General features: G+C 48.6%; 1 protein-coding gene across 1 annotated transcript in view; it reads left to right on the forward strand.

The window, feature by feature from the left end:
- The window catches only part of LOC146180309 (uncharacterized), a 110,559-nt gene that overhangs the window by 49,647 nt on the left and 46,289 nt on the right, over positions 1-14,623 (forward strand). The window contains exons 2-3 of the mRNA XM_084579537.1: positions 5,671-5,831; positions 8,711-8,880. Coding sequence (XP_084435663.1) covers positions 5,671-5,831; positions 8,711-8,880 — 331 coding nt within the window. The remainder of the gene's footprint in view (positions 1-5,670; positions 5,832-8,710; positions 8,881-14,623) is intronic.

Consider the following 14,623-nt stretch of genomic DNA (forward strand, 5'->3'; position numbering starts at 1 on the left):
TCCTGTTGGTCCACTGAATAAACCCCCCATTCTTACATTTGGTGGAGGTGCGGGGTAAAACCACGATGTCGAGGAATGGCTCACATCCTATGAACGAGTGAGCGTTTAGGGACGCGGAAACAAAGTTAAGCAACGTCATTTTCTATCTCACCGGCGTAGCAAACCTATGGTTTCGAAACCATGAAGCGGACATTCCATCATGGTCCGCGTTTAAAGCTAGCTTCTCTGAAGTTTTCGGCCCACCAGCTGTGAGGGAACTCCGCGCTGAACAGCGCTTGCGTACGCGGTCTCAGCAAGTTGGCGAAAATTTCGCGAGCTATATCGAGGACGCCGTCGACTTGTGCAAGCGCGTTAACCCACACATGTCAGAGGCCGAGAAGATCAAGCACATTCTGCAAGGCATCGATGACGATGCCTTTCAGATGCTGTCGGCTCGAGATATCCGCACCGTCGCGGAAGTGGTTACACTGTGTCAAAGTTATGATGAACTGCGGAAACAAAGGGCCATAACTCGCGCGAACACCATGCACTCGGAGTCCCTTGCTGGCCTGACAGATGCAGGCGAACATTCTACTCTCCTGCCACAAATTAAGAGCTTCATTCGGGAAGAAGTTGCTCGACAGCTCTCCCTTACATCCTGCCATCAAGAACCTTCCTCGCACCTAGCTCCCAGTTTACGCCACATTATTCAAGAACAGGTAGCTGAATCTCTTCCTCCAGCCCCTCAACCCATGCCTGTTACAGCGCCGTTAACGTATGCGGCTGTTGCGGCCCGACCGCCACCTACATATGCTCCACCGCCACCTGCCTACGTTCAGCCGCCTCCTGCGCCTGCGCAAGAACCTGCGCAGTTTATGCGACCGGCTCCAAGACCACGTAATCCCTGGCGCACGACGGATAACCGGCCAATTTGTTACACTTGCGGGCTTGCTGGACACATTTCTCGTTATTGCCGCAACCGTCTCCCGGTGTCGGCACCACCTACTCATGGTTCTGCATACTGGTCTCCGACGCCTCAGTATTCCTCGCCTACTGAGCCTCCAGTCCGCCCCATTTCTCCACAGACCGCTCAGCCATGTCCGACCGCCGTTCACCGTCGCCGCGACGCCGCTCTATCTCTCCAATGCGACGTCGACAGAACGCTTCACATGAGGAAAACTAGAGGCCGCAGTTCCTGAGGCGAGAACTGCGACCCAGTCGAACTTCCCAAGTCCTCATCTGTCGCCGACAAACCTAATTGAAGTTTTCGTTGAGGGTGTTGCTGCCATGGCGCTAATTGACACTGGTGCTGCGATTTCGGTAATGGACGCAAACCTATATCGCACTTTAAAGAAAGTGAAGACGCCAATTGCGGGACTTTCGTTGCGAACGGCCAGCGCTCAGCATATCAAGCCTTTAGCAGCGTGCACCGCTCGAGTAGTTATCCAGAATTCCCTTTATACGATTGAGTTCGTCGTGCTGCCAAGTTGCTCGCACGCTGTAATTTTAGGCTGGGATTTCCTGTCGCGCCATGCTGCTATTATTGATTGTGCTCGAGCTGAAGTGGGGTTCTCGACTATGCCCGATGCCTTACCAGACGCTGATCAATCAAATTCCAGTGCTAAAGCCCTCGTCACCGAAGATATCGACCTTCCTCCCTGCTCTTCAGTGCTTGTTCGTGTTGCTTGTGCATCTATTAGCGATGACACCGTTCTCTTCACACCAGCCCATACTTTCCTGCGCCGCAAGTGTCTTCCATTGCCCTACGCAGTGCTCGCTATTTCCGCTGGCCTTTCCATGTTATGGGTCTCTAACCCATTTAACTCCCCTACTGCTTTGCGCCATGGCGAATGCCTCGGAAGTATCCAGCCAATCGCATCCCTTCTGATCTCTGAGGAACCTGACGACGCGCCGCACTGTGCCGTGACTGCGCTCAGCCCCCCTTCACCTGCGCCCGCTCCCCCCTCTACAGACTTGTTCCTCCGTTCCATCGATGCCGATCTTCCCGCAGAGCAGCGCACTCAGCTTTTGAACCTACTACATCACTTTCGCTCCTCCTTCGACTCTCATCAAAGTTCTTTAAGTCAAACTTCTACAGTCACTCATCGCATCGACACCGGCACCCACGCACCACTACGACAGCGCCCCTATCGTGTGTCTGCAACCGAACGCCAGGCTATTGAAGAGCAAGTCAACCTAATGATCCAGAATGGCGTGATTCAGCCCTCAAGCAGCCCTTGGGCCTCACCTGTTGTCCTTGCAAAAAAGAAAGATGGTTCTATCCGCTTCTGTGTCGATTATCGCCGCCTTAATAAGATTACGCGAAAGGGCGTCTATCCTCTCCCACGCATCGACGACGCTCTCGATTGTTTGCAAGGTGCCGAACTCTTTTCTTCCCTAGATTTACGTTCCGGGTACTGGCAAGTCCCCTTGGAAGCGGCTGATCACCCCAAAACCGCCTTTGTAACTCCCGACGGCTTGTACGAATTCACAGTTATGCCGTTTGGCCTTTGTAATGCTCCGGCAACATTTGAGCGGATGATGGACACCATTTTGCGTGGCCTAAAGTGGAAGACATGCCTCTGCTACCTCGATGACATTGTCGTCTTTTCTCGTGACTTTGACACACACCTCTACCGTCTGAAGCACGTTTTGACCTGCCTATCTGATGCCGGACTGCAGCTGAATTTGAAAAAATGTCATTTTGCCGCCCGCCAGCTCACCATTCTCGGCCACGTTGTTTCCAAAGAAGGTGTATCTCCAGACCCTGCCAAACTTCGTGCCGTAACAGCCTTTCCCAAACCGACTTCCATCAAAGATCTACGTAGCTTCCTCGGGCTGTGCTCTTACTTTCGCCACTTTATTAGGAATTTTGCTTCCGTTGCTGCTCCCTTGACAGAACTTCTGTCCGGCAGTTCCGACCTTTCGTCGTGGTCACCAGCGTGCGACGATGCCTTCAATGCTTTACGACACATCCTCACGGCACCGCCTGTCCTACGTCACTTCGACCCCACAGCGCCTACTGAGGTCCACACAGACGCCAGTGGTATTGGTCTCGGCGCTGTGCTCGCTCAGCGCAAAGCAGGTCATACTGAATACGTGGTCGCCTATGCTAGCCGTACACTCACGAAGGCTGAATCCAATTACTCTGTCACTGAAAAAGAATGCTTAGCGATTATTTGGGCTCTTACTAGATTCCGCCCTTACCTCTATGGTCGCCCTTTTGACATAGTGACGGACCACCATGCGCTTTGCTGGCTTTCCTCACTGAAAGACCCGTCTGGCAGACTGGCAAGATGGGCTCTTCGCCTTCAGGAATATGATGTCCGCGTTGTTTACCGCTCTGGCCGCAAACATCACGACGCCGATGCACTTTCCCGCTGCCCCCTTACAGCTGAGGTCGCGAGCCTTTCCCCTTCCGACGATTCCCCGCCATCGCTTCACATCAATGACATGCCGTCAGCGCAGCGGCAAGATCCTTGGATAAACTCTATCCTCGATTTTATCTCCAATCCTACAGCTGCTTCTCCATCGCGTGCTCTCCGCCGCCATGCTTCCCACTTCGCCATTCGTGATAACCTCCTCTACCGCCGCAACTACTGCGCGGATGGCCGCAAGTGGTTGCTAGTTATCCCCCGGCAGCTACGTTCGCAAATTTGTGACTATTTCCACGCTAACCCACAATCCGGTCACGGGGGGCGTCTTCAAGACATACACTCGTCTCCGGCTGCGTTACTACTGGCGGGGTATGTACACCTTTGTGCTCAAGTACGTTCGCTCATGCCTCACCTGTCAACGTCGCAAGCTATCTCCTCAACGTTCTGCTGGAGAGTTGCTGCCGTTACCCAGCCCACCACGTCCTTTCGACCGCGTCGGCATTGATTTGTACGGGCCGCTTCCCTACACTGCGGCCGGCAACCGCTGGGCTATCGTAGCCGTTGATCATCTGACGAGGTATGCAGAAACCGCCGCACTTCCATCTGCCACAGCGTCAGAAGTAGCTTCCTTCATTTTGCAGCGATTTGTTCTTCGCCATGGCGCACCTCGAGAGCTGCTCAGCGACCGAGGACGCGTTTTCTTGAGTGACGTTGTGAAAGCCTTGCTCACCAAGTGCAACATTATTCATAGAACCACCTCCGCCTATCTTCCCCAGACTAATGGCCTCACTGAGCGTTTCAATCGTACCCTTGGCGACATGCTCTCTATGTACGTCTCCTCCAACCACTCAAACTGGGACCTCGTCCTTCCGTATGTCACGTACGCATACAATACCGCAACGCAGTCTACTACTGGCTTCTCTCCTTTTTTTCTCCTCTACGGCCGTCACCCCTCTGCTACAATCGACACCATACTCCCGTATCAGCCAGACATATCAGAGTATACACCTGCGTCTCAAGCAGCCCAGCATGCGGAAGACTGTCGACAAATCGCCCGCGCATTCACGGCTAACACCCAGTACCGCCATAAATCCAACCATGACAGCCAACACTCGACACCGCACTTCTCGTCTGGTGCTCTTGTGTGGCTATGGATACCTTCCAGCGCCCCTGGACTATCTTCAAAATTTCTGGCTAAATACCATGGCCCATACCGTGTTCTGGAGCGCACCTCTCCGGTTAATTACATGGTGGAACCTGTTACGCCGTCCCACGATCTACGCCGGCGCGGACGCGAGATTGTTCACGTCCAGCGCCTCAAACCCTATTACGACCCTGCCGTCTTGCTCACGCCGTAAGTCGCCAGGATGTCTCCTCTTCGTCCCGCGGGTAATTGTGAAGAGGAAGAAGTGCACAAGGAACATGCCAGTCAGTGGCATCGTGATCGCTGCGCGTGCTGGATCTGACTGTGTTCGCCGCTGATCTGCTCAGTCCTGCTGATCAAGTCTTGTTGGTCTACTGAATAAACCCCCCATTCTTACAAACCTTCTTATGAAATTTCATTGTTCGTTGTCGCCTGTGCAGTAAAAAAAATTACAACTTTGTGAGATGGGTGGCACTCATCACCGATAGCACCTGTGAACGCTGATTTCAAGATGCAGCCGCATAGTGGGCAAGAACAGAACGCGGAGAATATCTTGAAGAAGGCTTATTTTTTGCACTCTCTAGCCAAAAAGGACCACTTATTGAGAGTATGACAGACAGCTAAAAAGAAAAATGGGAAGAAAAGACAAATTTTGGGCCGTGGCAACAGTAAATTGGTTGGTAAAATGAAACAGAAGCTTGGGTTGACAAAAAAACAACACGTAACCCTCAAATGCTGTTTTCACACAACTTGGAGCCTGGCAAACCAAAATGCTCGACAAGCTGGATATAGAACTATGGAGCCCAGAGGCAACCCCACCAAGCAGCCAAGGAAAGCATTTAATGTAAACCTGTATAAGCGCGACAGAGACGACACAACAGGCAGGAAAGACATGACAGAGCGCTACTTGCAGCTGATTTATTCGGAGGACGGCCTAAATACTAAAAGATGAACACATGATCAAATCAGTAGCACGTGCACGGGCAAGAATTCATATCAGAAAGGCACAGGTAACGTCTTCTTGCATGTCAAGAAATGCAATCTCTTTATTATAAATTGCCACGGATGGCATACTGACACTCCCACATTTGTATGTGATATAATAGCGTATGTTATATTATAGTGCACTTGAGCAAGACTGGGGGCGCCATCTGGTGTTTGGCCTTGCAGCAGCAGCAGAAGCAGTGCCAGCATGGGCCGGAGAGGATCAGGAGGTGATGGGGCCAGTCCGGACCCGACGGCCGGTGTTGGTGGTGCCTCCACCAGCTCTGGGGACGAGGCCTCGACAGACTGCAAAGATTCGGCCTATGTCTCTAGTGAGCGACTCATGGGTGAGAAACAAATCGTTCTTCCATTGCTTTGTCTTCTTTGGAAGCCCATATTATGCCCACCAGGCTTTTCGTTTGAAACACGAGGCTTCCGTACACAATATCACTTAATACCCTTTCGTCTTTTGTCTGATTTTCATGGCACTGGGACCTCTATATTGTTACTTAGCTGTATTCGCTGTTCGTGATGAGGATGAAGAAGTGCAATAGACTCGGAGAAGACGACGACGCTGAGTGTTGTGAAATCGGTGCCCTCATCAACGTTAGTTGTGCGGACAGCTTTGGGACTATAAATCTTCCACGTAACATCTCTTGGTGGAGGGAAATCTATTCGATCCCCTGTCACAATATTATTTATTTATTTATTTATTTATTTATTTATTTATTTATTTATTTATTTATTTATTTATTTATTTATTTATTTATTTATTTCAGATACTGTCAATCCCCATTGGGATTTTTAGAGGATGGGCATATAATTGAACAATGACTACATTAATGGCAATACAAAGGTTACAAATACATGAATATAAAAAAAAAAAAACAGCAGGTGATAAACAATGTCATACACAACATATCTGCTAGGTAATAATGCAGTCAAACAAGGTAAATAATGTAGTAATACAATAGCTTTCAGGTAGAGTATTGTAATTGGCTTGTTATATTTGGTTCGAAATGGTTTACGTATTGTGTAGTAGTTCTTCTAGAAGGGTTACAAATTTCGGCAATGATGTGCTGTTAGTGATGTGTGGATCCAAACCGTTCCATTCGGTAGTTACACGTGGAAAAAATGAATATCTAAAACACTCGGTACGGAAAGAATATTTTTTGAGAGTTTGTGGGTGTTTATGGTGGGAAGGTCTGCATTCATCTAAGGATATATACAACGAGCTATCTATGTTTAGTGCATCGTGTAATAACTGGTAGAGTAATTTTAGTCGTGCAAGTTTGGCACGGTTTTGTAAAGTAAGAATAGAGGCTTTTTTAAGCAATTGGGATGGCGAATCAGCGATCCTATATTTGTTAAATATAAATCTAACTGCCTTTCGCTGTACTCCTTCGATTTTATTAATAAGCTGCTGTGTATAAGGGAACCAAATTGTGTTACCATATTCGAGAACTGGTCGTATAAATGTATTATATGCTAATAGTTTAGTTTCTGGTGGTGCTTCACGAAATCGTCTTCTCAACAAGAACAACCGTTTCAAAGCAGAAGATACAATGCTGTTAATATGTGCTTCCCATCTTAGGTCATGTAAGAGGATTAAACCTAGGTACGTATGTTGATTAACTCTTGTCAGTGGTATGTTATTTATGCTGTACGTGAAGTCGGACATTTGTTTTTTACGTGTTACAGTTAGGAAGGCGGTATTTTGTATGTTTAGTTCCATTTGTCAATCCTTGCACCATGTTATCATGTCTTGAAGGGCGTTTTTTAAGTCATTGTGGTCCTTCGAAGAGTTAATTTCATTAGTGGGTAGATCATTTTATTAGTTAGTGGGTAGATCATTGATAAAGATGAGAAATAAAATTGGTGCAAGGACGCATCCTTGGGGTGCTCCCGATGTAACCGATGCAGTGGATGAAATTTCATGGTGAACTGTAACATACTGAGATCGGTTAGTTAAATAGTCCTCTATCCAGTTGACAGTGGAGCCGTTGCCTAAAGTTGTTCTAAGTTTGCTAATTAGTTTTTATGAGTTACTTTATCGAAAGCTTTAGAAAAGTCTAATGCAATTAGGTCAATTTGTTTTTGATTATCATTTTGAAGGGGGCGATGCTTAGACACACAGTGTTGTAATCAGCCTTGATTAGCAGCTCCTGACTGACAGCAGCAGGGGTTGGACAGGCGTGCAAATTCTGCCATATTGATACAGATACAATTTTTTTTTTTCCATGCTGCATCAAAAGCATTATAATCATCAAAATTACACCAAGTTACATGAAAAAGGTTAGGCAGGCGTGACACAATCATTGTGTCTAGAATTATTGGTGGTTCTGCAGTGAAGTCATAGTACAGTGGTGCCTACCAGTGTGGCTGGTTATTACTTGAAAAAATTATTTTTCTTTCCTCAAACAAAGTTTATATGCATAACATTTATGAATTAGAAGCTAAGGCATTCATATGTGTAATGAGTATTATCAAGCATTTTTACCTGGAGGGCTTTGATTCCAAATTCAAGCCTGAATCAAAAGAAAGAGTCACTTTTTGCAAAATTTTTAGCACATTGTTTTAAAGAGGGCTTCGTTTAACAAGTTTTAGTTAGTATAAGCTACAGCAACATGTGAAAACAAAGTTGTGTGTTGAAATGTTACCAAACAAAAAGTTCCAGGAGCACTGCATCTTTTTCATCTTTACTGAATCAACAAAAATGCAAAAAGTTTTTAACATTGTTTCATACGTGGTGTTGCATTAAAGAAACGGCACCAGTGAAATAATGTGAAATATTTGTTATCACATCCTGTTTCACATTTGATTTAGAAGCTTCATGTTCAACCAACTTTTGCTTTATCACGGAAACTTCAAAGAGCCCTTACATGAGCAAAAAGTTTTTATTGGTAAGAATATTTGGCAAAATACCATTCACACAATTACCAAAAGGACCAATTTAAACTAGTCGGTTCTGGCCACATTTAGGGCCTGGTACATTTGCATGAGATGACCCTCGTGGGACTTGACGAAAGTTAAAGCGTACAACAAGACAAGGAGTGAAGAAGACATGAGACACACGAGCGCGACAGCGACATTCGGGCCACTGCATCATCTGCATTGCGGGCCAAGAAAGAGGCCAGTAGACATTTGTCAGCACTGAGTGTTTTCTGTAGCCACAGTCATCATCAACCCGCCAGGGCATCGAAAGTGTGTGTACACTGATGCGCAGACACAAGCCCGCCTGTGATGTCATCATGGCCCCAGTACCCACTTGGGTCGGAGATGGTCTTTGACCGGCTGCACGAGCTGGCCATCATCGCCACCAGCCCTGAAAGTCCTCTACTGAGGGACTCGCCACCACCAGTCCACCCTCCTTCATCATCATCATCTTCCATTGCGGTGAGACCCGTCCACATTCGTTTTCTTCGGTGGGGTGTTGGCGTACATGTTCAAAGGCCATAGATGGAAGGCCAGCAAGCTGCCAGTGGGATGGCAGCAAGTAACATTGATATGTTATTTGTGGTATGTTGTCTCTAATTGAGTAACTACTCATTCCCCCAAGCACAGCCTTACCGCTGCAGAGAAAAGGCTTCCACAGAAATTTCTTAATTGAAGTTTAAAGGATCAAACCTGGGACCACTGCCTCTCATGGGCAGTCAGTGAAGTTTACCAGGATGGACAGCACAAGACCGACTAGATGAACCACTTGGATTAGGAACATTTTTTTTTCAGCAGGCAAAATTTTTTTTTCAACTGGGAAATTTCTGAAAAATTTGCCCTGCCTTTCTTGTGGCTGTGTAGCTAAACTTGAGTGGATGCTAATAAGTAATTACCTCTTTGTTTAAAATTTACTCCACATTGTAGCATTAAACAAATGCATTGGACTATTATATTTTGCATGTGTAGAAGGTGGATACTAAAGAGGAAAAGAAGAAATAATGTTTGGATTCAGTTCATTTCAGTCGTTCAGTTGTGCCCGACTCTTCGTGACCCTATGGACCATGTCACGCCACGCTTTCCGGTCTCTCACTATCTTCCTAACATCACATAACTTCATCTGCAGTGCCTCGAGGATGCCATCTAACCATCGCGTTCGCTGCCTACCCCTTCTCCGGCGACCCTCAACCTTTCCCAACATCAAATCTTTCTCCAGCGACTCCTCTCTTCTCATCAGATGACCAAAGTAGCTGAGCTTTAACTTTAGAATTTGACCCTCCAATGAGCAGTCAGGGTTTTTGGTCAACAATATCGACTGATTTGATCTTCTGGCAGTCCAAGGAACTCTCAAGAGTCTTCGCCAGCACCACAATTCAAACGTGTCAATTCTTCGGCAATCAGCCTTTTTCACAGTCCAACTTTCGCATCCATACATCACAACTGGAAAGACCATAGCACGAGTTATACAGATCTTGGTTGGCAGACTAATGTCTCTGCTCTTTACTAGGCGGTCAAGGCTAACCATTGCTCTCTTTCCCAGAAGCAGGCGTCTCCTAACTTCATGGCTGCAGTCTCCTTCCGAGGTAATCTTAGAGCCCAAGAAGAGAAAATCTGTCACAGCTTTCACTTCTTTTCCATTGATGCTCCAGGACTTGATAGGGCAAGACGCCATGATCTTTGTCTTTTTAATGTTCAGTTTAAGCCCAAACTTCTCACTCTCTTCTTGTATGCGCATCAGAAGTCTCTTGAGTTCCACTTCACTTTCTGCCATTAAAGTGGTATCATCCGCATATGTAAGGTTATTGATACGTTTTCCAGCAATCTTCACTCCAGCTGAAGACTCGTCCAGACCGGCCTTCCTCATGATGCACTCTGCATATAGGTTAAATAGGCAGGGCGACAGTATGCAGCCTTGTCTCACTCCTTTCTCAATCGGAAACCAATCAGTAAGACCATGCCCAGTTCTGACTGTGGCCTCTTGTCCTTCATACAGGTTCCTGAGGAGACAGATGAGGTGAATTGGAACTCCCATCTCTTGGAGAGCTTGCCACAATCTGCTGTGATCTACGCAGTAAAATGCTTTCGCATAATCAATAAAGCAGAAGTAGATGGGTTTCTGGAACTCTCTTGCTTTCTCCATGACCCAGCGAAGGTTGGCAATTTGGTCTCTAGTTCCTCTGCCCTTGCGGAACCCAGCTTGCACGTCCGGAAGCTCCCGATCCACATACTGCTGCAGCCTATCTTGGAGGATTTTCAACATCACCTTGCTAGCATGCGAAATAAGCGCGATCGTGCGGTAGTTGGAACAATCTTTGGCACTGCCTTTCTTTGGAATGGGGATGTAAACTGACCTCCTCCAATCCTGTGGCCACTGCAGGGTTGTCCAAATCTTCTGACATAATGTATGCAGAATGTTAACAGCGTCATGGTTGAGGTTTTGAAGCAACTCAGCCTTGTGGTAGAGCATCCGGCTCGCATTCGGGAGGTACGGGGTTCGATCCCCAGTGCCGCCGGGTACCCACCGGTTTCCAATGGGTACAAGATTTCCCCCGGCCTGGTGCTCGGCTCTTCTGGGGTGAAATGCTTGGAAAAAGGGGCCATGAACCGTAATGTTGGTTCAAGAAGTAAAAAAAAAAAGGCCACATAATGGGCTTTTGCCGCGAGAGGCAAACGATGATGGCGGAACGAATCACTGCCACATCGGCGCAACTATTTAGGCCGTGACACCTTTTCCCAAGCATTTCACCCCAGAAGAGCCGAGCACCAGGCCGGGGGAAAGCTTGTACCCATTGAAAAACCGGTGGGTAACCGGCGGCACCAGGGATCGAACCCGGTACCTCCCGAATGCGAGGCGGATGCTCTACCACAAGGCCACCGATTCGGTGGCCTTGTGGTAGAGCATCCGCCTCGCATTCGGGAGGTACCGGGTTCGATCCGTGGTGCCGCCGGTTACCCACCGGTTTTTCAATGGGTACAAGCTTTCCCCCGGCCTGGTGCTCGGCTCTTCTGGGGTGAAATGCTTGGGAAAAGGTGTCACGGCCTAAAAAAGGGCCACATAATGGGCTTTTGCCGCGTGGAGGCGGGCTTATTGTTGTCCGACGGCGGAACAGATCACTGCCACATCGGCGCAACTATTTAGGAAGAAGAGTTTTAGCTCGCCAACAAGTATCCCCCAGGCTTACATGGGATCGCCCAGGCCGAGCCCCTTCCCAAGAGCTAAGTCCCACAAAATGGCGGACACCCACGCCGGGGACCGCTCTTGTCCCAGTTTACGTCTGGTCATCGTCGAGCTGAAAACGAATCCTGCAGCTCTCCCAGCGCGCATGGCGGACTTGTCAACTACTGCCACCGCGTTGGTCGCGTTGTGGGTCGCACCCACGTGCTCGGGCAGGCGGGATCGCAACACCCGTGGTGCACTCCCATGACGTGCACCCCTGCCAGACGCCTTCGCGCCCCCGACTTCGGTAACTCCCTTCGTGCTGCGCTCCACGCGAGAGCCCGATTCTACCAAATTTTGTTAAGCGTCTTGGATTGGACGCCGGCCCCGTATTCCAAAACCTTTTGGGACCTACCGCCTACGTACCGAAAGCGCGAGTGGAGGCTTCATCCTCCACCCCTCTGGTCTCACAGCGGTACTACTGACAGACTCTCAAAGGGTGCTTGCACCAGTTCTGCTTTCGCTTCGCCTTCACTCTCTTAGCCTGCTGAGACGCCCGAAGGCCTCAGTGTTTCCCAGGACGGACCTGGCACGCCGGAGGTGGAGTGAAGACAGTCTCTAACAGCGCCCCCATGCCTCCTCGCGGGCTGGGTTACACGGGGTTGCCCCTACCCCTGATGACATAAGTCAGCGGGGATTCCCCCGCGGCGTCCATGCATAGAGACTTAGCCGGCACAGCCCATCCCTGGACTGCACCGGCGGGGAACAGACTCTTATTTCCCGCTACGAGGAGTGGTCACCTCCAACTCCAGCGGCTTCCACCATGGATCACAGGGAGTTGGTCGCTCCCCAGCCTTATCCCTAGTCCCGTTTATCAATAGGGTACATCATCGGTAAAGGCTGTCATTTTCAGTGGGCCCCAGCGTAGCAGTTCCTAATCCCGAGAATCTACCCCGCTTTAGCGGGGTAGACTTCCTCAGAGTGCACAAGGCTCCGAGGTTCCAGTCGGCCGTCTGAGCATTCACCGGCGTGGCCTCTCTCGATTACAGGAGCGCGCCATTGCTCCCAGCCTTATCCCTCAGAGCTTCATCGCCAATGGTTGCACCCCTCTCGGTTACAGGAGGACGCAGCCCCTCCCAGTGACCAACCAAAAGTCAATCCACCCATCATCGGGAAAACTGCCTTAGTTTGCTCGATGACAAATTAATGCCACCAGGCTGACCTGTCCCTCTTCATCAGGTCACAGCTGAGTCCTCTCCGCTTCCGCGGAGGGCTCTCGGGTGTCTGCTCACCCGTGTTGAAGTCCCGCTCCAGCCACCCAGAAGCTTGGATTTACGGGCCCGCGCCAGACATGAGCCTGGCTATGGGAGGAGACATATGCAACACAAACTCCGTCCCGGTAGGGGTCACGGCCCAAATAGTTGCGCCGATGTGGCAGTGATTCGTTCCGCCATCGGACAACAATAAGTCCGCCTTGCGTGGCAACAGCCCATTATGTGACCCTTTTCCCAAGCATTTCACCCCAGAAGAGCAGAGCACCAGGCCGGAGGAAAGCTTGTACCCATTTAAAAACCGGTGGGTAACCGGCGGTACCAGGGATCGAACCCGGTACCTCCCGAATGCGAGGCGGATGCTCTACCACAAGGCCACCGCTTCGGAATGCCATTAATTCCGCTAGCTTTGTTCTTAGCAAGACTGGCTAAGGCCCATTCAACTTCACTCTTCAGGATGCCCGGCTCGAGATCAGTAATCACAACCGTCTTATGTTGGGTTTGCACATTTGGGTCCTTCTTGTACAGCTCTTCTGTGTATTCCTGCCACCTCTTCTTTATCTCTGGGGCTTCAGTGTTCAGTGAGGTCCTTGCCTCGTTTGTCCTTTATCACGCCCAGCTTAGCACAGAAGCTTCCTTTGATATCTTTGATTGTCTTATACAGAGCTCTTGTGTTCCTTAATTGGCTGTTGCCCTCAACTGCTTGGCACTGTATGTTCAGGAAGGCATTCTTATCTCTCCTTGCTATTTTCTGAAAATCCGCATTGAGAGCCTTCTATCTTTCTCTTTCCCCCATAACTTTTGCCATCCTCCTTTCCTCAGCTATTTGCAAAGCCTCTTCAGATAACCAGTTTGCTTTCTTGCATTTCTTTTGCATTGGAACTACCTTAGTAGCAACTTCTTGTATTATATTACGAACATAGGTCCACATCTCTTCAGGCTCTCTGTCTTCTAGATTTAATTCTTGAAATCGATTACTCACTTCTACAGCATATTTTGATGGAATTTGATCCAGATCATGCCTGAAAGGCCTTCTAGTTTTCTGCGTTTTCCTCAATCGAAGCTTAATTTTGGCAACAAGAAGCTGATGATTGGTGCCACAATCGGCCCCTGGCCTTGTTTTTACTGCTTGTATAGCGCTTCTCCAGCTCTGCCGGCAAAGAATATAATCGATCTGATTCTTGTACAGACTGTCCGATGAAGTCCATGTGTACAGGCGCCTCTTGTGCTGTTGAAAATGAGTATTCGCTATGGTCAGGTTGTTTTCTTGACAAAACTCTACTAGCCTCTGCCCAGCTTCATTTGGCTCGCCAAGACCGAATGTTTGGATTGGCAGCATCTAAAACATTGCTGATGATATAGCGGCGGTTGTGGCATTGACATGCGCTGTAATAAAATTATGGTGGTTAGCTCTCTGGAAGTAGTTTGTTGGCAGCAGGTAGTTAGCAGGTATACTGAAAAGTTGGCACGTGGACACAAGGATAAGTGAGGAAAACAAGGATGAGTGCTAACTCGCAACTAAAGTTTATTCAAGACGCAAGCCCAAATAATTAGGAAGAAACAACAAGAAACAAGGCAATGCTGACAAGAAGAAAATAACGTGTTACCCAGGATATCTTAGTGATTTGGCCAAGAACAGAAATTCCCTATCAGAAAAGCAAATGGAAGTCTGAGTTACGCACTTAGCTCCACTGAGTAGGTGAGCAGCAGCAGGCAGTTTATTGCGCTGGGGAATTCAGAGCTGCCTTAAGATACCTTGCTCACAAAGAAGAGTGAT

This window comes from Amblyomma maculatum, chromosome 9, assembly GCF_055883805.1.
Source record: "Amblyomma maculatum isolate TAMU_Amacu chromosome 9, ASM5588380v1, whole genome shotgun sequence".
Lineage (NCBI taxonomy): Eukaryota > Metazoa > Arthropoda > Arachnida > Ixodida > Ixodidae > Amblyomma > Amblyomma maculatum.